The sequence below is a fragment of the Aulonocara sp. 'chitande type north' Nkhata Bay genome, linkage group LG17 (assembly GCF_057382095.1).
Source record: "Aulonocara sp. 'chitande type north' Nkhata Bay isolate Kocher_YH1m ecotype deep benthic linkage group LG17, A_spYH_male_GT1.1, whole genome shotgun sequence".
NCBI classification, from domain to species: Eukaryota; Metazoa; Chordata; class Actinopteri; order Cichliformes; family Cichlidae; genus Aulonocara; species Aulonocara sp. 'chitande type north' Nkhata Bay.
In genome coordinates this window covers 25,164,683-25,191,250 of record NC_141360.1, presented here as the reverse complement: position 1 = coordinate 25,191,250, position 26,568 = coordinate 25,164,683, and the positions used below count along the sequence as shown (strand labels likewise).

The following is a 26,568-nucleotide window of genomic DNA, read 5'->3' as shown; positions in this document are numbered from 1 at the left end:
AAAGTGGTTTAGACTTTCTCCCCAAAAATTTCTGTCGCCATAACTAATACCCAACCACCCTCTGACATTTCTACTCGATGGTACGTTCCGTGTCGTAATCGGAAGAAGATTGAAAACATCTCAAACGCGGGCAGCGTTTCGTTCAAGGGATTCATTGAAAATAAGGTAGTAAAGTCTATCAGTTACTGCTGTGTTCTGAGTTTAGATAGACCTTCACCAGTAAGGGTTAGCTACGACATTGCCAGGCTGCGGTTTGACTGGTAAAAACGACAAGCAGTGCTTCCGCATTTAAACCAGCAGCACGTTTTGCTTCTAGACTGGTGACATGCTACCATTATTATTATTCTTCCACAAAAGCCACACTAGTTTAGCTGAGATATCATATTCACCTAGTTTTCCTTTACAGAAATAACATGAAAATAAACGACCTTGTTGCAACTTAGCGAGAAAAAACTTAACTCATAAGCAGTAATACAATTTTAAGCACTGTCTGCATTTGTACTAAGTTTAAAAAGGGGGGGACTCTGTGTGTATATTAACTGCGCCGAATCTAATGTTGATCAATGTAGTTTGGTAAAACATAGTCCAGCTGCGTCCTACTTGCTGTGCATGAGTCTGTAACTACTGGGATATGAAAAACAAGAAAGTCTTTGATTGACGTTTGGTTTTTAGGATCCTTAGCAACTGTAACCCTGCAGACTTTTTTTCCTTTTTTTTTATTGAACATAAGCAAAAATACTGATTTAGTTTAGTTAAGTTTAACTTTATTTTTTATCTGCAAGATACAAAAGAGGGTTTATAAATCCCCAACTAGTGTAGTTAACAAAAACTAAGATAAAAGTAGGCCTGAAAACAATTTTAGTTGACTGAAATAAAATCCAGTCTAGACTTTTTAAAAATATACATTCAATAAGTTCCTGGAAATTTTCTTGATATAATGGCATCAGTTGCAGCAGATTTGTGTGTTGTACCTCCATGATGTACAGCTACAACAAGTGGTTGTAGCTCAGGTGGTAGAGTATGTAGGTATGATGTATGAATGTGTGTGAATGTTAGAAAGATAGATGTAGAAACAAGTGCTTGTTTGAATGGGTGAATGATGCATGTTGTATAAAGAGCTTTGACTGCTCTAGTAGAGTAGAAAAACGCTATATAATAACAACTCCATTTGCCACATCTAAGGTGCTCAAACACTTAACAGAACTGACTGATTTTAAGACATTACAATTAACACAACATTTATTTTGTGCCTGAGTATTTTGTGCCTTTTCATTAGAAGCCCATTGATTTACCTTTAAGCGTTAAGACAAACCTAATGTTATTTATCCTAAAAGTTGGGAACCTGTTTAGTTAATCAGTTAAAAATCAAGTTAAACACAACCTTTAACAAAATAGCTTAATATCATCATATATGTAGTGTTGAGACTTTTAATTATCACATTTATCATGACTACTGGTACATTTACCGATAATAATCTGATCAATGAACTGATGTTCTTGTTTAAAAGTGGTTTTAAACAACAGGTATTGATGATCATCCTAATCATTTCCTATCGGTTATCCTTCTGATTCTTTCAGTGGAAGTACGCGCGACATGCAGGAGGACTCAAGCCACAGTCCCAGCTACACCGTGCCATGTGACGACTTTGTTCATGTGGTGGAGTTCAGTCCCTTCAGCTCCGGTACCCCGGCATCTCTCCTGGCCTATGGTGGAAACCAGTACGTGGTGGTGGGCACCTGCCTCTTCCAGGTTAGAGATACAGTCTCACGTGTTTTGGTTCACTGAGTGCACATCTGTTTCCTTCTCTGAATGCAACTTTGCTCCTACAGGAGGAGGATGTGGAGGTCGAGGGAGTTGAATTCAATGTTCTTCGAGCTTTTCACCATGAACTGCGTGTCGATGCTCTAGCCTGGAGCCCCGAGTCTCGGCTGGACAGGATACCCACTATCAGGTACTAGGCCACTTGCATTCCACGTGCTTTGGCCTTCTTCTGTTTTTTTTTTTGTTTTGTTTTTTTATATCCAAATCAAGTCTTTTTATTAACATCGTTCACTTTGTAGCTCGGTGGCTTGTTTAAAACTCTTCATGTAAGCGCTTTCTGAAACATGAATGAAGACACCCATGTTCAGCTTCGGGAGCTGAAGACATTCAAAACATGGGTGGTCACTTTTGAGCTTGATTGAAGTTTCTCATCTGATGTTTCTGGTTTTCGCTGGGTTAAATCAACTGCCCCCTGCTAGGGCTGGGCGATATGGCCTAAAATTTATATCGCGATATAATTTCAAGCATGTGCGGTAACGATATATATCACGATATATTCTTTTCTTCTGTATAACGTATTTTCCACACTATAAGGCACACTTAAAATCCTTTAATTTTCTCAAAAATCGAGAGCGTGCCTTATGTATGAATTCTGGTTGTGCTTACTGACCTCGAACCGATTTCTGCGTGCAGAAATCTGTTAAAAAATGTTTAGTACAACTTTGGTAAGCCGCACTGCTTGATGGATTGTCAGAGCATTATGGCTGCCGTAGTGAGGAGCTTCGCGGAGTAATCTGGGTCCAAAACTCCATCCACTTCAGGTCCCAAAGTCAAACGAACACTAACGGTGTGTTCACACCAAACGCGATAGACGCGAACGAAAACGCCCCAAACGCCCCTAATTTGACGCGTGCACATTCGCACCTCGACGCGTGTCCAAGAAAAATCCATCGCGCCTCAAAATTGCATACTTTGACGCGCGTGAACCGGAAATGTGGGAGGAAGTTGTGCCAGACCGGTATCTTTGCTAGATGGCAGCTGTCGAGCTAGCGCTTGAAGAGAGAGTCTCCCTTCTCTATTTACTGTGGAGAGCAGAGCAGCGGCGTTAAGGACGTCCTCGCCGTACCTGGGTCCATCAGGTCCTCCAGACGCGTGAGCAGTTTGGTGAGTTTCACCACTTGCTTCAGGAGCTGCGCCTGGATGAGGCGATGACAGCGATATCGCCGTCTTTCCCTCGCCCAGTTTGAGGACCTGCGACCCGCGCTGGTCCAAGCATCGCCCGCCTAGACACCAACTACAGGCGCTCAATCCCACCTGCAGAGCGCCTGTCCGTCTGCCTGAGGTTAGTAAAAGTGTTTAATACGGTAGTCCTTTATTGATACCTGTGCTAATATGCTAAACTATCGTTTATAGACTGCTAACATGGATGTGCTATGCTATCAATGAATGCCGTTGGTGTTTACTGATAGCAAACTGTGGTATGGAGACGACTGTTTATAATATTTTTAGTGATACTCAGTTCTTATCAAGTCCTGATTTAATTCAATTTATGCTGTTATCAGTGTTTGCATTGATAGCATGGCTGTGGTGTCATACGTATGCGCTCGGTGTTTGCTGATATCAAACTGTAGCATTAGGACCACTGTGGGTTAATCTTTGTAGTGATACTCACTCCTTTTTTTATTTAGACCTGGTTTAATTCTGGTATAGTTGAATATTTGTATATAATCCCTGCAGCTGTCAGACTCTATAACAGGGGTCACCAGCCTTTATTAAAACTGAGAGTTAGATAAAACTGAACAGTTTGGTTCATCTTTAGTTGCATGGTTCCATCTTGATAAGCTATGTCTTATCACAGATTTATTTTTCAAAAATATTAATGATATAAGCAAGGAAAGGGCTACATGTCAACATACAACTCTTTATTTCTATTAATGTCTTACTTCATTCCTACCTGATTGACATGTTTAGGAATTATGAGTGATTGGCTCACTGTAGTTGTGAAAGTTGCTACCAATCAAATTATGATATGTTAAAGTTAAAACAAAACAACTGTTTTAGATATTATCTAATATACATTTTGTAATTATCCTTATAATTACAAAATGTTTTATGTAAGATTCAAGTTTTGTGATTTAAATCTGACATCACAAAAGTATTTTGGAATTTGAATAATGTATTTTGTAACTGCAGTACACATAATACTGATTTTGAACAATTTTGTCCAGGTTCCTTGTCACCGGGGACTCCTTCCAAGCGTTCAGTTACAGAGTCGGTGTGTCAGATCACCCCCCAGGTAGCGACGGCCATCTGGGACTGTCTAGTGGACAACTTCATGGCTGTGCCTTCACCTGGAGACTGGCGGTCCATCACAGAGGGATTCCAGGAGCGCTGAAACTTCCCTCTGTGCTGTGCAGCTCTGGATGGGAAGCACGTCCAGACAAAGGCACCCCATATATCATATAGGAGACACAGACATTGATATACACTAAATATTTATTTCATTTCTTTTTTTGTGGTGCCCAAATTTATGCACCTGCTTGATTTTGTTTAAAAAATTATTGCACACTTTTTGTAAATCCAGTAAACTTCTTTTCACTTCTCAAATATCACTGTGTGAGTCTCCTGTATGATATTTAACTGACATTTTTTATTGTAACAACCAACGATTTATACAGGAAAATAATGGCTATTAACAAGGTTGCCCAAACTTCTGCATCCCACTGTATTAGTATATTTTGTCATTAGTATAATATGAAATAAATTCTACATGTGTCAAGTCGTGTGCCAACGTTTGCTGTGTAGTAGAACTAGAGACATTTGTCATTATAAAAATTTATTTGAAACAATATTAAAATTCTCGAACAGAAAAACATTAAACATAAATATATAAAATATAAGTATTTACAGAGAGACAGGAATAAAAAGGACCCAGCTGCTCTCCAGAGCAGAAACAAGGCTGAGGAGAAAATGCTCCATTGGAGACTGGTGTGGCCTCTTCAGGGACTCCAGGATGGCCAGCTCCACCGCCGATGGACCGTCCCTCATCTGCCTCGGAGCCGTCCTCCTCTGTGGGCCTGTAAAACAGCACAAAACACAAAGAAATGAGAAGGCTGCTACTAGATTTTAATTTCAACATTGAAAACAAAAACAAAAAACAGGATATAATCAGATTAGTTGTAGATATTTAGTAAAGGTGATCACAAGGGAATCCAACCGAGTAAAAAGCTATCAGTGCTTGCTGTACATACCTGTGGGTGCAGCAGCAGGAGCTCAGGGACTGGGGAGCCAGGAGAAGCAACAGGGGATGCTCTGCTGCAGAATCAGTTGTCTCTATCAATACAGTATTAAATGTTAACAGGTTGAATATAATAATCATAGAGTAGACAGTGGTCCATCATTTATTGCAGCAGGGGTTCTCAGAAACACTAGGCCCTGGCCACGCACTTCGTACACTGTTTTCCCCACACACATGAACATTGGTCACAGTTCTCACAATTGATTCTCAAAGTGCAAACCTTTGTAGATTGCAAAACGTAAAAGTATTATTATGCCGCGTTTTGTCTTCATCTGCCTGCCACTTTCGTGCGCCTTTTTCCCTTGCGGTGCAGGTGTCTATTTCCGAATGAGGGTCATAGTTATGGGTGTTTTTGTGCGGTTTTTTTTTCTATTGGACGTGATGGTTATCAAAACCAAACATGATAAATTTGCCACGCGCAGGAGACACGGCACGGAGGAGATTTGTCAATCAGGCTGCAGAATGCAATGCTGTACTGTGCAATAAAAAAAAAAAAATCAGCGAAAAAGCGAGGCAGTGACGGATGAACAGCGGGACCACTGTGTGCTGTTTATTAATAAACAAAATATATTCCTATATGACAACATGCATAAAAGCAGAACGGTATTTGTACGTCCATGGGAAAATAGCGGTGGCTTGCTAGCTTGCCAGGTCAGTGAAAACTTTCAAAAGAGAAATGAATGAACTTACCAGGTTGCCCGATCTCTTCACATATCTTCCTCCAAGCTCTGTCCTTTATATTCCTGTCTCGGTACAGAAAGCAGCTGGTGTCATACAGCTCTGGGTTGTTTGCAACAGCATTGATTAGCCTTCCCCTCCACTGAAGAATGAAGGGCTTTGGTTGGATCTGCCCCTTTGACCTAGGTCACAGCCACGTCACCAGGCTCCTGATTGGTTGTCGCGGCGCAACTTGACGCTGGAGTTCAGATTTTTCCAACTCCAGCGGTAGATGCGAAACGCGCGTATGCACAAAATGCAACACAAAAACTCAGGCGCGTGTTTTTTTTCGCGAGTCAAACGCCTGAAACGCGCTACACTGACGCGCGTTTCAGGCGTTTTGGCCTTTTCACGACACAAATCTGCTTCCGAATTCAACATTAATGAATCAATGTTACGGAAGTGGAGGAAGGGCAGTTTTTGGCTTTCCCCATATTTCAAAAGTGCTTCATCTCTTTGCTGTGACATGGTTGTAGCCGCTACGATGCTTTCTACCAAAACAGGCGCAGCTTGATGACATCATCATCATGCGCTATCGCAATAGCGCATATAGTCAAAATCTCTATCGTTAGCCAAATTTATATCGTTTCCATCATATATCGTTTATATCGCCCACCCCTACCCCCAGCGTAACCCTTTTTGTGTATGCTGTGTATGCTAGCACAGCGGTCTCCAACCTTTTTTGCACCACGGACCGGTTTATGCCCGACAATATTTTCACGGACCGGTCTTTAAGGTGTCACGGATAAATACAACAAAATAAAACTAGTACCGGTACCAAAATAAAGAAGATTTATTCATAACACACGTGAAAACACCAAGGAAAACCGAGTTAACGATACAAACGATAACAAAATAACGCTGAAAACCGATAAAAACCCTGAAAACTATACATTTCACACCTGAGCCTCAACTTTCGCGGCCCGGTACCAAACAACTCACGGACCGGTACCGGTCCGAGGCCCGGGGGTTGGGGACCGGTGTGCTAGCAGATTCCTGCAGTTGCCTGTAGGTTTTCATGTGATATGACCACCAGCTCCAGTGGTTCCTTAGGTTGTTTAGGTTGCCACAGTTGCCTGTAGTTTTCCATATAGGTCTGCGAATGCTTGCCAACTACTAGGTGAGTGACTGTAAAATTAAACAAAATGTAATGCAAACTGGAAATAGAAAAAGTTCAGCAATGTTATTTATTAACCGGTTGGAATATATACACAATCTTACCCAAGCAACAGATGGTTGACAGTGTCTAAGCCAATGTAACTGATGCCTTATTAGCAAAAGGCATTTGGTTGGACATTTGTAGCTCATCTGTAGGTCATGGGCCTCTTGTTACGTGAGAGGTCATGATGAGGCAGGATTAGAAGGTCTCCAGCCAACTTTCACTTCCACATTAGACATTTACGTCTTTTAACATAACAGGGTCACTGTTGTAAACACAGTTTTTGGGACCAGAGAAGAGACATTTGCAGAGAAAGCACACCAGCCAGTGAAAGTAGTCATCACTGCCTCTTGCTGTCACACTGCAGATGCCAGGATGTGAGCAAAGTTGTTTCAGGTGGCTTTGGACAGGAGGGAAGTAGCCCAAGCAAAGATTGTTAGAAAGCAAGAGTTTTCGCCTGAGGCGGTGGATGGGAAGGTTTCGTGGTCCCCCTGGAGGTGTTTAGCCTTTCTGTAATTGAAAAGGCAAAGCAGCTGGCCGTCTGTGGTTTACTCCACAGGACCCTTGAGCCAGCCCTGTGACGTGCGCACTTGTTATTGTGCTGATGACTACCCACTCAGGTTCCATCCCTCCCTTCAGGCTGCACGTAGCTGTGCCTTCCAGGAAAAGTACAACGTTCTCACGGGTTTGCCTCAAGTGGGGGCCCAGAGAGAGTAACAGAGAGGGGAGAAGAGGGGCCTCAAGCTGCCACCACAGCAGCTTATAATGAGAACAAGCCTGGAGACTATTAAAACCACAGACTTCAACTGAACACACACATTTTTCAGCCTTGCCTGTCATTTACTATATACAGTGGACAACATGCTGGCCTTTATCAGAGAGTTAAAGGCACAAAGAGAAGATGGGCAGAGGGACATGAGAATGACATGACAACAAAGACCCCCAACCAGGCTCAAACCAGAGAAGCTAAAGTTCATGTTTGTGGCATTTTACCCTCAGATGCCCTCAGGGATGATTGCAGCTTGGATCACTAGGCAACCAGAAACAGACATGCATCAGTAAATTACATGCTAATATATTCTGTAGTTTGCACAGAACATATTTTAAAACTTCAGCTTGGCATCCTAGTTTGCTGCATGCATGGGTATATTTGCAAGGATGTATTCTTTTTATTAAATGTATTTTCTAAATTTCTTTTCAGCAAATAATAGAAGTACTTTGACAAATAAATAACTGATGGATATTGTATTATCCTATAATTCCAACTAGGGCTGGGCTATATCATACCGTTCACGGTAATACCGGTGTAATGTTGGGCAATGATAAGAAAATGAAATATCGCGATAGGATATGGGTAAAACGCGCATGCACAGTGCCTTTGTTTGCATACGCACATGGCTGCGACGCAGAATGAGAAGAGCGAAAGTGGATCATTAAATGAAACGGATGAACCAGAATTGGTTTGTAAAAATGCTGCAACTTCAGTGGTGTAGAACTGGTTTAGCTTTCATCCGTCAGATATACAACAAAGCACTATTTTTGGTAGCGCATGCTAGCGGGCCGTCGTTATTACCGTGTTTTTTGGGAGATACGGCGCACTTAAAATCAATCCTTTGATCTTTCTGAAAGTCGACAGTGTCCCTTTTAATCCTGTGTGCCTTATGTATGAATTCTGGTTGTGTTTACTGACCTCGAAACGATTTTATGTGGTACATGGCGCTCGAAAATCTGTCAAATGTTTCAGTACGACTTTGCTAAGCTACGAACCCGCACCGCTTGATGTATTGTCGGAGCATTATGGCTATAGTAGGCAGGTGCCTCGCTGAGTGAAACACATACAATATTACCATATTGTATGTGTTTATAACCTCTTTTAAGTTTTGTGGATATTATACATGGTTATGCTGAGGATATGTCGGCCAATTTCCACTGGAAATGCCTTTTGGTTAAACTGTCAGCAAGGATTTGCATTTGCACTTTAAATTTTTTATATAACTTTAATGCATTTAAAAAGCTGCTTGTGTAAGTGCAAAATACATTGATGTTTTTTGGGGTTTTTTGCACTAATAAAGTTGAGGAGTTGTAAAGTATTTTATCTAGTGTCAATTATATCATCAGTTATATCGTTATCGCAAATTTTCAAATGTATATCGTGATAGATATTTTTGGTCATATTGCCCTGCTCTAATTCCAACTCTACTATCTTGGGGTCTATCTGGTAATCTTCTACTCAGGAGCTTTCATTGTTTCACAAAGAGTTATTATAGTTTTGTATTTTGTGATTGGTTTTTATTAGTATTTTATCCTGACATTTTATTTACGTTTGGTTTAATTCAGCCTCGCTTTGTCAGATAAAAAAACTAAACCACAGTTCTTACTCCTCCACATCAAAAGTAGGCAGCTAAGGTGGTTCAAACATATCTTACCAGAAGGAGGTCAGGGGGCAGACACATGACACGCTGGAGAGATTTTATCTCTGATCTTGGAATGGCTCGGTGTTCCTATGGAAACGTTGGAGGAGGTGGTTGGGAAGAGTGAGGTTTGGACATCGCTGCTGCCCAAACGACCTGAACCAGGTTAGGCAGGATAAGTTGCAGTGTTGGTAATGTAAGAAGAGACTCAATAGCATTAAAATGGGGGGAGTCTAAGAAGAGGCATGGTCTGATATCCTGCGTTGGTTTTGTTCCTCGAACACCAAGGTTAACATTGTGATATGATGTTATCACTTTGCGATGTATTGTTTTGGTGTTATTGACACACCATCACACCGCACACCAAACCCTAACCATGTCCCTAACAGCCATGTTTTTATTTTTTGTTTTTTTTGTTTTTTTTTTACATTTTCTTTTTCCTGAGTGGACATTGGCAATTTTTTTTCCATGTCACAGAACTAATAACATTGTGATTGACCAAGATTAATTGTGATGATTCAGGAAGAATGCCAACATGGGGGATATCAAATACACCCAAGGCAGAGAAGCCCAGACCTCCCTGACCACGTCTTTCAGCTCTTCTGGGGGAACACCAAGGTGTTCTCAAGCCAGCCAGGAGATGCGATCTCTCTCTCTCTCTGACAACATAGCTCCTGGAATCACTGGGACGCTCGGGTCAGACCACTGGGCTTGCACCCATAACTACTGTCTGACTTACTGGACCCATGTGGTGCTTCTTGTGCGTTGCAGACCCACAGAAGGCCAGGTCCATATTTTGTCTTTGGCCTGCATCCAACTGGCCCTCATAGGCTAAGGCCCGGCTACCAGGCACTCTTTCTTGGACCCCTCTCCCCGGGCTTGATTCCAGGGGGCCCTGGTAACCCTATCCTGAGCAAAGCAAACTGGCTCCTTGTTCTCTTGTTCATAAGGGTCGTCTGAATCACTCTTTGTCTGGTCTCTTGCCCAGGACCAATTTGCCTTGCAAAACCCAACTAGGAGCAAATGCCCCCTCAACATAGCTCCTGGGATCAGTGGGGCACAGACCTCCCCACCACAATAAAGCAGGGATTCATAAATGTCATTACAAGATGAAAGGGGAAAACATTCACATATGCATACAGTATATAGACTCTAAATGTAGCTTCTTTTTTTAATGTAAAACATTAAGCCAAGATTCTGCTAATTTTGGTCAAGCAGACCTTTCAAAGATGTTCTCACTTTCAAAAACCTATCCTGTTTCAGCCTCTGTGGGGTTAAAATGATGGCACGAGGTAGAGTGAGTTTATGTCAACAAAACAAAAATTCACTGGAATTTCCCCTTTTTATTCAATGGGAATGGCTTTGACATTTAATTTTAAAAAAGGCAAAACGCCAGCGTGTGTTCCATGTTTTACAACAAACACTAATACGCAGGTTGAGAGGGCCTGTCCTAATATAATCTAATCTACTGTAGCAGTAAAACCCTGGAGCACGTTAAGGCTGTTTGTAGTGACATCATGCCAAATCCATCTGTGCCTGTGCTCGAAAATGTGTGAACTGCTGTCTGTTTATTCTGGTGATATGTGTGTGTTTTTCTTGTCATAAGTGAGTTAGTGTAATTGTGTGAATAATTGCAGGCGCTGGTATACGAGGACTGATTAGAGGGGAAAGTCCTCTGCCTGGCTCTGCACAGGTTTTTTTGAACAGAAGCGTGCACAAATGGCGTGAGGATTCTTATTTTTCTACATGTTTATCTTAGCTTGCAATCAGAATCTCCCTGGCAGTGTTTCTACTGATCGGCGTCCAAGTTTTTACCACACACACACAGTCTCATCCAGAGGTGTCAGTGTAGGTGGTTGCATGATGTCGTTTGTCATCGGTCTGACTGTTTTGATGCTCACTCTGTGTTTTTATGTCCTCTCTTTGCAGGTTGTGCACGGCTGCAGCTGACAGAAAGCTACGCCTGCTGACTTCTGATCTTCAGGATAGGCATGAAGTCAAGGTAATGCAACATCTGGAGCACATTGGCCACAACTGCGCTTGTCATTAGGCATCAAACTTGCGCTGCTTAGTGCTGACGTTCAGTGCTTAGCGATAGAGGAAGTAGTTAAACTGCTACAAAACATTCATTTAACAACTTATTGATTGGTATATTTTCTGTTTTTGTTCACACGTTTGTTTTTCCAATGCTGTCACTAGGTAATGGAGGGTCACACCAGCTACATTAACCATTTGGTGTTCGAGCCCATGGAGGGGAAACAAATTGCTTCCGTCAGTGATGACCACACTTGCAGGTCGAACCCGTTTTATTTCCATGTGTGTGTGTGTGCGTGTGTGTGTGTGTTCCCAGCTTCTGATTTTCAGTTCTGTTCTCTGTTAATGGTGCAGAAAGTTCTGACAGTGTTTCCACAGTGAAACACGATGCGAAGCACAACATGCTCCAGTGTGACTGTGCGTAAGCACAGAGCTGCTTTGTAGCTTTTCTAGCTAATTGGTTAAATATGGAAATCCAATTAGCTGCAGAAAGATTTTCCTCTCTCTAAAGGGGGGTGGGTGTCCCGTAACAGGGTCCCCAAAATTTCCTTTTCAATTAAGGCGAGAGGAGGGGAAAAAGTGTATCAGTAGCTGGGGCCACCACGGGGACAACCCCTGTAACATTGTGAGGCTGGTTCTGCTGCAACATACAAGCACGTCATTTAGCTTTTACTTCTGGATGCCCACTTCAGCCACATAGCCGTTAGTATTAGCTGTCCTGGAGGTAGTTAAGTCATATACTTTTAGCTAGTTATTTCAGCTAGTGTTGCTTTTTGTTTCAAATGGCAGCAGCAGTGTAGAAACTCTAATATTTTTAGATTCAAACAAAAAAATGCAGGTAGTTGGAGATAACGGACTGGATATAAAGATGAAAATAGCTACACTTACACCACCTGTCATGGAATAAGGGGTGACTATGTAAATCAAGACTGTGGACACATAGTAACAACTTCATGCACCAAATCATACTCTTCTTTATGTCAACCAGTTGGGGAATATCTTGAATAATATAGAATAGAATAGAATAGAATTCAACTTTATTGTCATTGCACATGCGCAGGTACAGGGCAATGAAATGCAGTTTGCATCCATCCAGAAGTGCTTTAGTGATATAGATATATTACAATATATATTAGCAATAATATAGATATGTGAGTATATTACAGAAATGGGTCTATTATGGTATGTTATAATGTACACAGTATGAAGTATGTTGTGAATATTCTATAACTATAGGTATGTACAGGCTGTAGTGAGTACAAGCTATGTACAGGATATGAACAGGATATAAATATGAAAAACTATACGAAATAAATAACTTTACAGAAATCTGAGATATACAGCTATATATATAATATGCGCACAACATCACATGAGAAACGTCAATCAAGTCATAAATTGGGTTAGGAGTAGGCTTGTCTTTTTATACAGTTGGACCTGATTGAGTCGACACCTTCTGGCTAATAGAAAGAAGAAAAAGTTTTGTTTTTCAGACCTGACTGTAGACTGCATATGTAGCTATGTTTCTCTATGAAGACCTCCGCGAGGCCTTGTAGATCTCAGAAGGGAGTCTGGTGTGGGAATGGAGAGTAGACCTTTAACTGAGGAATCCAGTGTCCGGGATGGGGTGTAGGGGAGGAGAAGGTTCTGATAATTACTGGATTTGTAGCTGAGAAGAAGGATTTTACAGGAGACTTACCTTGACTGGGAGCTGGTGAGGGTGATGGGTTAGCAGGACTTGGTGCAAAGAACTTTCCAGAGCAATGGAACCTTATTGTTGTTCAGTTAGAGAAAGTTGGTTGACATCCAGATTTTGATATCTTCCAGGCAGTGAATCCAAAGCAGAAATACCTTCAACATGCATTTTTTTTTTACTGGCTAGTCTGGTTGCTGAAAGACTTCAAGTGTTATAGAAGTATATTTGAAACTCATTTCCCTTGCTCTGTGACCTCAGTAAACACTTTCCACATGGCTTTATGATCTCAGTTGCTAGTTTCAGGCCTTATCAAATAAAAAGTGAAGATTATCATAATTTTAAGAGCATTATCTAAGTCCTTCCTGTCTTGTTGTTATTTACACAGGTAGAGCCATGCCTTGCTTTTCGTGTCTGGTTTCAAAACACCAAGATATGAAAGCAGCACGGTGGCACGGTGGTTAGCACTGTTGCCGCACAGCAAGAAGGTCCTGAGTTCAATTCCACCATCAGGCCGGGGTCTTTCTGTGTGGAGTTTGCATGTTCTCCCCGTGTTTGCGTGGGTTCCCTCCAGGTACTCCAGCTTCCTTCCACTGTCCAAAGACATGCAACTTGTGGGGATAGGTTAATTGGATAATCCAAATTGCCACTAGGTGTGAATGTGTGAGTGAATGTGAGTGCGAATGGTTGTCTGTCTCTGTGTGTTGGCCCTGCGACAGACTGGCGACCTGTCCAGGGTGTACCCCGCCTCTCGCCCTATGACAGCTGGGATAGGCTCCAGCGCCCCCCGCGACCCTGAAAAGGATAAGCGGAAGTGAATGGATGGATGGTGAATGGAAGATATGAAAGCCCAGGCATGCAGCTAACCACAATACCTTATTGGCATTTACTGCCACATCGCAGACAGTCCTTTATCATGCTGCCATTAAGAGAGAGTTTAATCTCATATTCTGAAGTATAAAAAAATGCTATTAATATCTGTTGATGTGGATTCTGAGGTGGAGGATATTTTTCCAATAATTTATTGTGAAACTATGTGTGTTTGCATTAGTATTGTATGATTTTGTCTTGAGAGTCACACTGCATTATAATCCAGCATTTTTTTTTAATATACAGTGCTTTGAAAAAGTATTTATATATTTTTTATATAATTATGGCATAATTTCTTAGATTTTCTCCGTATTTGTCACACTTACTTCTTACACATCATCAAACAAATACTAATATTAGATCTCCAAACCTACCTCCCTGTGTGGAAAAAGTAATTGCCTCTTAAACCGAATAACTGGTTGTTCCACTCTTGGCAGCAAGAACTGCAATTAAGCATTAGTTATCAAACATCAGTTATCATAGAGTCTTTCAGATCATCGTGGAGGAATTTTAGCTGATTTTTCTTTACAGAAGTTTACAACAGAAGTTGTTTGGTTTTTTTTCAACTCCATTGAATGGTTTTCCAGATGCTTTGGCCTGTTTAAGGTCATGCCAAAGCATCTCAATCAGTTCTAAGTCTGGACTTTGACTTGGCTCGTGTGTTTCAGATCATTGTCCTTCTGTGTAACTTGAGTGCTCTTGAGCTTCAGGTCATAAACTGATGGTCAGAAATGTTCTGGAAGAGAGCAGAATTCATGTTTTCATCAAGTTAATCTAGCAGCAAAGCAGCCCTTCACCAGCACACTCACAGCAACGTGTTTGACTGTTGTTGTGATGTTCTTTTTATGAACTGCTGTGTTAGTTTTATGTCAGATGTAACGAGACTCAAACCTTCCACAAAGTTCAGCTTTTGTGTCGTCAGTCCACAGAACATTTTCTTAGAAGTCTTGGAGATCATCAACATGTTTTTTGGCAAATTTGAGATGAGCCTTTTTGTTCTTATTGGTCAGCAGTGCTTTTCTTCTTGAACTCTCCCATGGATGCCATTTTTGCCCAGTCTCTTTCATATTGTTGAATCATGAACTCTGACCTTAACTGAGACAACTGAGGCCTGCAGTTCTTTAGCTGTTGTTCTGGGTTCTTTTGTGACCTCCTAGATGACTCATCGATGCACTCTTGGGGTAATTTTTGTCGGCTGGCCACTCCTGGGAAGGTTCACCGCTGTTTCGAGTAGGGCTGGGCCATATTATACCGTTCACGGTAATACCGGTATAATGTTAGGCAACGATAGGAAAATGAAATATCGCGATAGAATGGGAGTAAAACGCGCATGCGCAGTGCCTTTGTTTTCATACGCACATGGCCGATTGTTGAGTGAAACAGATGAACCAGAATTGGTTTGTAAAAATGGTGCAACTTCCGTGATGTGGAACTGGTTTGGTGTTTGTCCATCAGATACACAACAAAGCACATTTTTTTTGCAGAACATGCAAGCGGCCATCGTTATTGTCGTATTTGTCGGACTAAGATGCTCTTAAATCTGGGAGTAATCTGGGTCCTAAACTCTGTATGCTTCAGGTCAAACAACACTGCAGCATCACTGAGCGTTAAAAACTGTCTAAATTCTTTCATCTTTAGTAAAACGATCAGCATTGCTGCTTTACCAGGTGTAACTATGAAGTTTAGCTTCCAGGCATCCATTAAAACAAATTTTATTACATTTATCGGAGTTAGAAGTTAGCAGGAAGCTAGCGGAAGTTAGCTTGCTAGTTTCGCTAGTTGCCTAAGCATGATATAGCATGTTCTGACTGAGAGATTTCTGAAAAAATTCAAACGTACATCTCTGCTATCACTTCCAACATAAATGAAGACAGGAAACTAAACAGCAGGGACGTTTGTAGGGTTACTGAAGTTGGGCTAGCTGGTATATAATGATGTGCTACGTGATCGCTAGCGACACAGCTATGTTAGCATAACATAAACAGTGAAGCTGGAGGACGAACACTAACACTTTTCCACTTATAAAAGTTAGCTTGAAGGTTCCTCATGGTTAGAGACAAATGCAATCGCATGGCAGGATGCTGTAAACGGACCAATCTTCAGTCAGGAGAACAACTGAGATAATCCATCCACAATACGAGGTTAGTCATTAATATACTGCAACAACATGGGAATAGAGCAGCTGCCAGAGAATTCAACATTAATGAATCAATGGTACAGAAGTGGAGGAAGCAAGAAGAATGAGTTTAATAAAGTTTGATTTATCTGACTGCTTTGTTTCGCTTAATGTGCCTTATAATCCCGTGCACCTTATGGTCCGAAAAATACGTACTGCACACTGCAGTTTAATGTTGCAAAGCACCTCTTTTTAACTTCAGTGGATATTATACATGGTTATGCTCAGGATATGTCAGCACATTTCTACTGGAAATGCCTTTTGGTTAAACTGTCAGCAAGGAATTTGCATTTGCACGGTTACATTTTTATAAAGCTTTAATGTACATAAAAACCAGCTTCTTGTTGAAGTGAAAATAAATGGAAGGTTGTCTTTTTGCGCTAGTAATGTTGTGGAGTTGTATTTTGTCTCGCATCAATTATATCGTCAGTTATATCGTTATCGCAAATTTTCAAATATATATCGTGATAAATATTTTTGGCCATATCGCCCTGCTCTAGTTTCGAGTTTTCTCAATTTGTGCATAATGGCTCTTACTATGGTTCGCTGGAGTGTCAACGCTTTAGAAATGGGTTTGTAACCATGACTTTGTCTCTCACAGGCTTTTAGTCGGTCCGTTTTTGACTATCAGCAGCATAGTGATCCCCCTGTCCATTCACATCTGAACAAGTCTCCTCAACTCTATTCCTCCGCTCCCTCTGCCAAGTGTCCAGAGAAAACAGGAGTGCGCTCTCTCTGCTGAAAGATTTAAATTCTGTCATGTTGAGAAAATATGGGACGCAGGAGGAAGACAGAGGAGGAACAAGGGATAGATCAAGTTAACAGGAGACGACCTTCCAGTCAGCCCACACAAACTGAGCCTCGATATGAGAACAGGAAAGAAAGGGAGGGAGGTTTCTATCTGCATGTATAGACTCATGACCTCTCCATCAGTCTGTTAGCTTTGGCTGGAGTGCCTCTACTATAAGTTTGTTGTCATCACTGTCCCCTGCAGCTGTGGGACCTCTGCTGTTTCCAGTATGCAACCTGACGCTGGAGCAGCAAGGTGGGGAACCAGACTGCACTTCCTCAGAGATGGAGTCTTGCTTCATGTAGTCTAAACAACTCATGGTGTCAGTGTAGGTGGAAAGGGTGTGGGTTATGCCACCTAGAGATCACGAGGGCACACTGCAGGGTTCTGAGAGGATTTGGGGCTGACTGAGTTCACCGCTGAACTCAGGAAAACGCCCACCTGCTGCTGCTGCATTATGTGTATGGTTTAAAGCAGTATATCCTGTTCTCACTGATAATCCGTTTGCTTTTTCCTCAATCCCTCATCTTGTGTAAGGGGAGAAAAAATTACAGTACTGTGATAGCCTGTCCTCGATTACTGGTTCTCAACCTTATTGGGTCCCTATAAGATTAGTTCAAATAACCCTCTGTAACCCCACCCACTCAACATGTTCTGAATTTGTTGTCATGGATTACAAACCTGACCTTATTCAACACTTTTAGTTACATAAAGGTGGATATTCTGTTAATGTGGGCAGCTTCCATTACTACTGCCTTTTAAAAAAAAAAAAGTAATCTTGGAAGTTGGGAAAATTGTGTGAATCCTGTGTGATCATGTGTTTTAAAGTCAGTAGAGCGTAAGAAATGCTATTTTTAGAATAGAATAGAATAGAATTCAACTTTATTGTCATTGCACATGCACAGGTACAGGGCAACGAAATGCAGTTTGCATCCATCCAGAAGTGCTTTAGTGATATAGATATATTACAATATATATTAGCAATAGTATAGATATGTAAGTTTTATAAAACATTTAATACATTTTTTTTGTTTCTCGCTCTGTCAACAACTAAATAAGTCGTTAACCAACATTTTCCACCTTTCTCAGTTGTTTCTGGGTCTTAAGAGAGCATTCCTGCCACCTTTTCACAATCTGGACCACATGTTTTTTTAGATCAGTCTTAGCTTATAAAGAAGAAGCTAGATGTTTCTAGATTATCAAGATTCAGTGTTGCTCCCTGCTAACAGATTTGTCAAATTACAGACATTGTGCCTGACTGATATTTTCTCATAGATTTATATAGGAACTGAAATATTTTTGCAATTATAGTTATCGCCACCTGGGGGCTTTATGAAAAAAACAAAAACAAAAACAAAACACACAAAAAACAGCCATGTCCATCTTTTATATACAGTATATGGTTCCAGCTGTCCTTTTAGCCTCATCAGAAATGGTGTTACTGGAAGGATGAATGTCAAGAAGCCATTCTAAAGGAAGGAAAACCGGGAGAAAGGCTGAGGTATGCCAAATTATTCAAGAACTGCACTGAAAATCACTGCACTGACGAAGTAATGGATCCAAACTTGAAATATGTACGGCTTTAGGAGAGAGGTACAACAGTGAGTATCTGGAGTCATTGTAGAACATGGTGAAAGCCCTTTCATGGTTTTGGGGCTTGATTTCAGCCAGTGATGGTGGGGATCTTGTCAGATTTTTAACCACCGTACAAAACCACCTGGAAAGCTTCTGGTTATCAACAGCTTGAATGATTTCAAACACTCTGCCAATGCAGTAAAAACATACCTGAATAGAAAAACACACAAGGGAACACCATCAGTCATGGATCGGCCTCCCCAGAGCCTGAACCTCAACATCATCTTAACAGACAACTGAAGAAAAGGCAGAAACATCCAAAGAAGAGCTCTGAATGTCCTTCAAGAAGCCTGGAGAACTATTCCTGGAGACTACTTAGTAACTGAGTTCAGGTTGTGTGGAAGAACAACGGAGGTCACACCAAATATTGACTTTTCAGTTTGTTAGCCATATATATTTGTGTTCCCTGTTCATGTAGTGACCCTTCAAGGTACCTGAGATATGATTCTTATTTCTCACCTTTGATTATTTATTCTATTCTCTAAAACAAATCGGGTCACACAGTGCTAACGGCATTTCCCGTTTCCTTCATTTATCCGAAACCCCAAAAAACCACAACGCTCCAACCTTATTGTTTGCTCACTCAGATCACTTCCAATGTCCTTTTCATCTCTGTTGTTGTACATGGAAGCAGAGAGTTATTGCTTGATGTAGTGTGATGCAATAACAGTGCTTTATCAGAAGAGGTGACGCGTGTTTTCGTGTCTCATGTCTTTCACCTCATTCGGCAGAGGTTATGTTTTTTTGGGGAGCTGGCGTTCTCCATTTGAAGGGGAGAGCGGTTGACCGCAGTTTGGCCGTTGGTGGTGTAGCGTGCAATTGAGCTCTGCTTGGCTAGTGGTCTAAAAGAATAGGGTTTAGTCGTTGTTTTCCTCATGTGGTCTGGGGGTTTTTCCTCTCTCTTTTCTTTCCCCCCCCCCCCCCTCCTTCGTTCTCCACAATGGAGGCCCAGGCTGCACATGGGCAGAGGAGAGAAGCCTAGAGTTTTGACAGCACCCTATCCTACTGCCTGCACGGGAGACGAGGCAGGAAAAGTTGAGTGTTTACTGTGGTCTTCATCTGAGACGGGGCATATCCTCCCCTACACCGCACCACTGAGGACATCAATCTCTCCAACAACACACTTGACATTTAGATAGTCTTTGGAGGTACTTTATTACATGATGTCTTTTGCATGACCTCATCAGTCAGCGCCTTCCCATGCTTCACAAGACTTTGTTTTATATTCCCAGAAACACTTGCAGCCTTCCCTGTGCCCCCATCTCCACCTTTTCTTCTAGTTCAGATGTGGTTAACCGTAGATCCAGGTCTCAGGAACCGCAGCTCTCTCGGTCCAAGTGATTCATTACATCCGTGGTGTTGCTGAGCTGCTTTTGCGATCATACATCTTATTTAGCTGCTGGAGCCATACTCTAATTAAGATTGGTCCTAATCCTCCAGAGCTCTCTGTTTCATTTGCATAAGGTAGGATGCTGTTCAACTTTTCTCCGCCACGCTTCCCCAGCTGACGTGCGTTTCGCCGCCCTACGCTGTATTCCACAGAAAATGAATGGCAGCGGGCCGCCCACAGCGAAACATTTGCTGTAATGCAAGTGGAGCATAACACCAACTCAGGCGAGGGTGCTTAGCCCCCTACCTCCATTCCACTCCAACCCACCTTCCTCTGCCCCTGCTGTCATAGCTCAATGTAATTTGACGCTGGCGTTTTTTCTGTAAGAGTCCAGTATAAGTCTGTCTGTCTTCGAAGCTTGAAGGCCCAAATCTGAGAAAAGAGCCCATTTTCCCTGGAAAAGGATGAAGACAGCTGTACCCTGCTGCAGATTAGAGGAAACCATGAACTTCAGTGAAAAGACGCCACCCATTATTTACTCACCAGCCTTTTACTGTGAAAGCCAGGCATGTTTCCACAAAGCTGCAGATTTATTGAAAAATAAAGGCACTCCAACACGATTCACCAGTCTGGCATTAGTGGGTATCTTTGCTGCTGTGATCTTTATAGCAACAACAACCAGCAACTCACAAATACAGCTAACCAAATTTCGTGCTGAAGACCAGAGATGGGCAGTAACGCGTTACTGTAATCCGATTACTTTTTTCAAGTAACGAGTAAAGTAAGGGATTACTATTGCAAAAACGGTAATTAGATTACTGTTACTTTCCCGTAAGCACGCTGCGTTACTGCGTTACTAAAACCGTGATTTTTTTTTTGCGTGTCTCATGACAGTGACGTAAGCAAGTGCGACGTTCGTGACAACAGCTGTGTGCAGATCAACAATGGATAATATATCGAGTGCGGGAGAGAGTATGAGCGTGCAGCGTTTAAAGCGTGGAAGTACTGACCTTTAAGTTTGATTCCATAAAAAGTGACAAAAACATTAGTGTCCGCTGTTCACTGCGTGGGAAGAAAAATTCTTTTTACAGCGAAAAAAACCCTAAACTTCCGAGCAAGCACGGACAGTACACTGCCACGGGAATATGAAACTCCCAGATCCTTCCACTGACCGCTACGACACACCTGCACCAGGGCAAACCTCCGCCTGCCCCACTCCTGCTATACAGGTGAAAATAGAGCAACAGGACCGCTGAGTCCTTGATTTTATTTATTTTCTGCTGTGTTTTACCTGCATTTATTTGAAAGAGTGAGTGTAAACACAAAAACAAATTTTATTTTATGTGCTGGAATATGCAGAAAATAGGTTTAAATGTTAAACAAATTTCTTCCAGTCAGAGAATGTTGCATATAATTTAATGTTTGCTTCATGCGTAAAGTTAAAAGATTAAAACTAATAAAACAAGTTTTAAAAAGAGACTTTTTCATTTGATTACATTTTATATGATGGGTTATGCAGAAAAAAATAGAATTGGGCTGAAAGATCGATCGCTTTATTACCTATTCAGGTTGTAAATCATTTTTTAAAAAAGTAACTAAGTAACTAATTACTTTTGAAAATAAGTAATCAGTAAAGTAATGGGATTACTTTTGGGGGGAAGTAATCAGTAATTAGTTACTGATTACTTTTTTCAAGTAACTTGACCAACACTGCAGAAGACAACAAGAGTCAAATCAACAGGAACAATATCCATCCATCCATTTCCTTTCACACTTCCAAAGAGGTTATAGTAGCGGCAGGCAGACCGAGGTATTCTGAACGTCCTTCTGCCCAGATGTTTTTTCCCTGTGTCTTCTGAGAGATTCTGAGCCACCATCAGCCCAGATGAGATATATGGTCATCAGCCACTTTATTGGTTAAATCTGTTCCACTGCTTATTAACATGAATATCTAATCAACCAATCACATGGAGGCAACTCAGTGCATTTAGTTAGTTAGATATGGTCAGACCAAGCATTAGGATGGTGAAGAAGGTGATTTGGAACGTGTCATGGTTGTTGGTCTGAGTATTTAAGAAACTGCTGATCTGCGATCTCTAGGGTTTACAGAGAATGGGTCTGAAAAAGAGAAAATATATGAGTAAGTAGCAGGTCTTTGTGCAAAACGGCCTTGCTGATGTCAGAGGACAATGGCCAGACTGCTGCAAGCTGATAGGACAAAAAAACAAAACAAAAAACCGACAGTAACTCAAATAACTACTCACTACAACCATGGAATGCAGAAAAGTATATCTGAACGAACTGCACGCGCATCAGGTGGCCTGCAGCAGAAGACCACACTGGGTACCCCTCCTCTGAGCGAAAAACAGGAAACTGAGGCTGCAACCCACATAGGCTCACCAACATTAGACGATAGATTAGAAAAACGTTGGTCTGTCCCAGATTCTGCTCTGACATTCAGATGGAAGGGTTAGAATTTGGTAAAACCAACATGACCCATGTTGGTTTTACCAACCAACCAACTTGGATTCTATCCTGTCTGATATTAACTTATCAGGCCAGTGGTGATTGTGTAATGGTGTGGGGGTATATCTATTTGGAACACTTGTGGTTCTTTACTACCAATTGAGCATTGTTTAAACACCATAGTGTGCCTTTCTTCCGATGGCTACTTCCAGCGGGATAATGCACCATGTCCATGACAGTGAGTTCACTGTACTCTAATAGCCTCCACAGTCACCAGATTTCCATCCAAAAGAGCTTCTTTGGGATGCTGTGGAATGAGAGAATGACATCATGGATCTACAGCTGACAAATCTGCAGCAACTGTGTGATGAATCTATGCCATGAAGAATTAAGGCAGTTCTTAAGGTAAAAGGGAGTCCAACCCAGTGCTAGCAAGGTTTATCTAATAGTCTCTCCAGTGAATTCTGGGACTACCAGGGGCATGTCTAGAGAACTTTCCAGGGAGGCATTCTGATCAGTCCAGACAGCTTGCAGCCAGCAGTAACCCATTTCGACCTTGTTTACTTGTGTTCATGAGTCTGGATAAATGACCAAGTGAAGGCTGGAATGTAGACAACTGATAAATCAAGAGCTTAACCTTTAGGCTCTCTTTAACACAACATCTGCATGCAGTTTCATGCTCCACCCTCCCGTCACTCAAGACAAGATGATGGTGCAAGTTGAGGGAGTTTGATAACTACTGCAAACATACACAGCTGCAGCAAACACAGAACCATATCTCATCCAAATATTGGATCATTGCATGCCTTAATAGGAATAAGAAAACTCAGGGCATTATATTTGCAAAGGTCAAGGCTGTGTGTGCCATTATGCTTTTGCATTTAGCACTACAGAGAAAGAAACCTTTGGAAGGTCAATTCATTCTAATGTTATGTAAGGGCTAAGGGTGGCTCAAAATCCGATGCTATTTTTAGGCGCCTGCTCTAAAGCCCCATCTTTGCTGTTAATTAAGAGGTAGTGGATTTTGTTTTTGGATTTTAGGCCAAGAACAGTTCACGTGTCAAACTGAATCAATCCGTAGCACAACTAATTAGAAATAATTAGAGCCCTGTGTTTTTTTACCTCCTACACAATAATGAGACAGTTATACAGGTTTTGGCAATTAATTCTCACAGCACTTGCGAACACAGTGTCAGTTCCAATACTCTGGAAACAAAGTGAGTCAAACTGGGTCAAACAAGGTGCCTCACTCTGAGATCGCTCTGCATTTTGTTGGTGTCCATTTTAATCTTTGTTGTCCACGTGAATTCATGTCTGCAGGGTGTGGGACCTGGATGGGAATGAAAGCGCTACTTTCCGGCTTCAGTCTCCTGGCATCAGTGTGTGCTGGCACCCAAAGGAAGTCTTTAAGGTAGGAGTTGCCTACTCTAAAGCTGAGGTAAAACACCTGAGTAGTATAGATGGTTTACAGTTGGAGGGTCAGGTGTGAGGTCAACTTTATGGATGCCCTCACTCCTCCGAGACATCCTCATTGTTATCAGAAACACTTGAAGTTCACGTGGGTGGTTAGATAAGCCAAATAAAAGATTCTGCCCAACATTCAAATATAGATTTTGTTGTGAAATATCTTGATGTGGAGCCCAAAGCACACATGTGGGTAAAGGCCTGCTGAAGTGTACAGAGGAGGGTGAGAAACAAAAAAATATAGTTTTTAAATCCTTTCATAATGTTGCAGAGTCCAACAGAGTTTAATCATGCTTAATTTCTACTTTCTATACTGTTGCATGCTGGGACATGCTCTAATCTGTAGTTTAACTGATATATTGCACATGATATACATAAATCAGTATATATTTCACTGAAGCTCCACATCTCTAAACCACTGTCTCTGTAAATATGGTTTCTACTGCATAAAGTTAATAGGGTCAACAATAAAAATACAATAAATTATACACTAAAAACCATAAATCTGAATTAGAAAGAAGAACTCTCACATAATAATAGAAGTCAGCTTTGTTTGCACAAAAACAAACGCCAGGATGTCCTGCTCAAGTAGATCTGAAAGCAAGTGAGATTAAACGACTGAATGATTGGGCAGCTCTTGTGCGAAAAAATAGGTTGTTCCACAGATTAGGAGCCACCACCGAAAAGGTCCTATCGCCTCTGCCTTTGAGCCTGGAAGTAGTAACATCCAAGAACAATTGGTTCCTAGACCTCAGTGCTTTGGTAGGCGTGTAGAGCTTCTACGCCAAAACACTAAGACTCTTAAAAACAAGTAATAAAATTTTAAACTGGATCCCGAGATGGACTGGAAACCAGTATAGGGAGGCCAATACAGGTGTGGTGTGGTCATGCCATTTCTTTATTGTCAGAAAGCGAGTTGTTCCATTTTGTAGAGCCTGCAGGCTACGAAGTAACGACTTAACAAAGCCAACGTACAAAGAATTAAAACACTCTAATCAAGAGGCATTAAAGGTGAGAATTACTCTCAAAGTCATGTTGAAGGAGATTGGCCTTCACCTCACTGAAGAGATGTAATTGAAAAAAAGCTCATCTTAATTGTTTCCCTGATAAAGACGTTTCACAACCTTCACGGTACCCTTAATGATGAGTTTTGATGCCTCAGTGTTTGATGCCCATACTGTAAAATATGTCCACTGGCATTTATGTAACCATGATAAAAATAAGTACCATCATTTTTAGGAAATCTCTATGAACCGACAGGATATTTGATACCAGTTGTTTTCTGTTCATATAACCTTGGTACAGAGGTTTAGTTGTGCTCCAGGACCCACCATGCATCCGTGTCATCTTTGCTACCTTTGTTGCAACCAAAACGAGCACCACTTTCAGAATAAAGCATGAATTTGGTGCAGAAGTACAAAGTGTTGTGAAATCCTTGCTACATTCATTACGTCCTGTGCTCTCTAGTTAATGGTGGCAGAGAAGAAGGGGACGATTCGCTTTTATGACATGGTCACCCAGCAGGCCATCCTGTCACTGGAGAGCGAACCGCTCATGTCAGCAGACTGGTGCCTTACCAACACGATCAAAGTAGGCGGGGTGTCGGGCAGCGACTGGCTGATCTGGGATATAACTCGATCCAGGTGAGAGGATGTGTGGTGCTGATATTGCTCGAGGTATTGATTTGGGATGTGTCTAAGTCACGTTTTTTGTTGTTTGCAGTTACCCACAAGAAAAAAGACCAGCTCACATCGATAAAGCACGGCTGTTTAGGTGAGGAAAGTTCTTCCATAAGCCTTATTGCTTCGGTTCATACCTGCTCAGGTTTCTCCTTTAAATCTGGTCAGTCTGTGATTCGCTAAAAAATATTTTAATTTTATTGAAATTGAAAGATTTGGAGTTTTCTTTTTGGTCTTTTACAAAGACCTGAATTGGTTGGCATCACAGAAGAAACTTTCATAACTTAACACAAGTCAGTTTCAGGAGGATGATTTTATATTTCAGACAGTAATTCTCCAATTGTGTGAAGGCTTTCAAGACTTTGTTCTTCTCTCCAGGTGGTCTCGAGCCAATGAAAACCTCTTTGCCACAACGGGATGTCCAGGAAAGATCAACACTCAGCTGATCATCCACCATCTCGGCCACCCGCAGGTCTGTGTGTGCTTTCCATAGTTGTTATGAGTTTTGTTTTTGTTTTTAATTAAATTTAATGTGATTTCCATCAGCTCACGTCACACACCTCATGTCGTTACAGCCGGTGGCGATCGGGTCGGTGACCGTCGGATCAGGCCTCAGTTGGCACCGGACGCTGCCGCTCTGTGTGGTCGGCGGCGACAGGAAGCTTTGCTTTTGGATGACTGAGATGTAGAAATCTGTTGTGGAAACCTGCGTCCTGTTTCTGTTTGTGCTCAATAAAATATTTTTCCAAGTATTCATGCAGTTTGTGTGGAATTTGATGGGAATTGGCTGCATGCTCGAGCTTTGTTCTTCTCATTTCTGACCACCCCTTCAGGTCAGCTACAGATAAACAGCAGGATTGTCTGGTTTATGCCGAGAACTTGTTTTTCATTTCTCAGAGGAATGACTTACATCAGTTGTCTGTTATGTCCTGCCAAGAGAGCCGTAGTTCAAAGGAACGTGTCCGAGTGCCAACTCTACACTTCACCAGTCAACGTTGTCCTCGTACAGGTGTTTTCTCTCCCTCTTGGCTTCTGAATTTTCTTACTATCCACGGCGGACCTTGAATCATATCACGAAAAGTGT

General features: G+C 41.6%; 1 protein-coding gene and 1 long non-coding RNA gene across 2 annotated transcripts; one reads left to right on the top strand and one right to left on the bottom strand.

Moving 5' to 3' along the window:
• The first annotated feature begins 9 nt into the window (after window positions 1-9).
• On the top strand, window positions 10-26,236 carry nup37 (nucleoporin 37). The gene is made up of 10 exons (XM_086268314.1): window positions 10-165; window positions 1,579-1,750; window positions 1,831-1,952; window positions 11,277-11,349; window positions 11,547-11,641; window positions 23,662-23,752; window positions 25,273-25,448; window positions 25,528-25,578; window positions 25,863-25,956; window positions 26,060-26,236. Exons 2-10 carry the CDS (start codon window positions 1,595-1,597, stop codon window positions 26,171-26,173), a joined length of 972 nt encoding a protein of 323 aa, XP_086124440.1. The 5' UTR covers window positions 10-165; window positions 1,579-1,594; the 3' UTR covers window positions 26,174-26,236.
• Window positions 4,545-5,907, bottom strand: LOC147310159 (uncharacterized). The gene is made up of 3 exons (XR_015125602.1): window positions 5,751-5,907; window positions 5,014-5,095; window positions 4,545-4,839 (listed from the first exon to the last, which is right to left on the bottom strand). It is a non-coding gene; the product is annotated as an uncharacterized LOC147310159 (long non-coding RNA).
• Window positions 26,237-26,568: the final 332 nt, after the last annotated feature.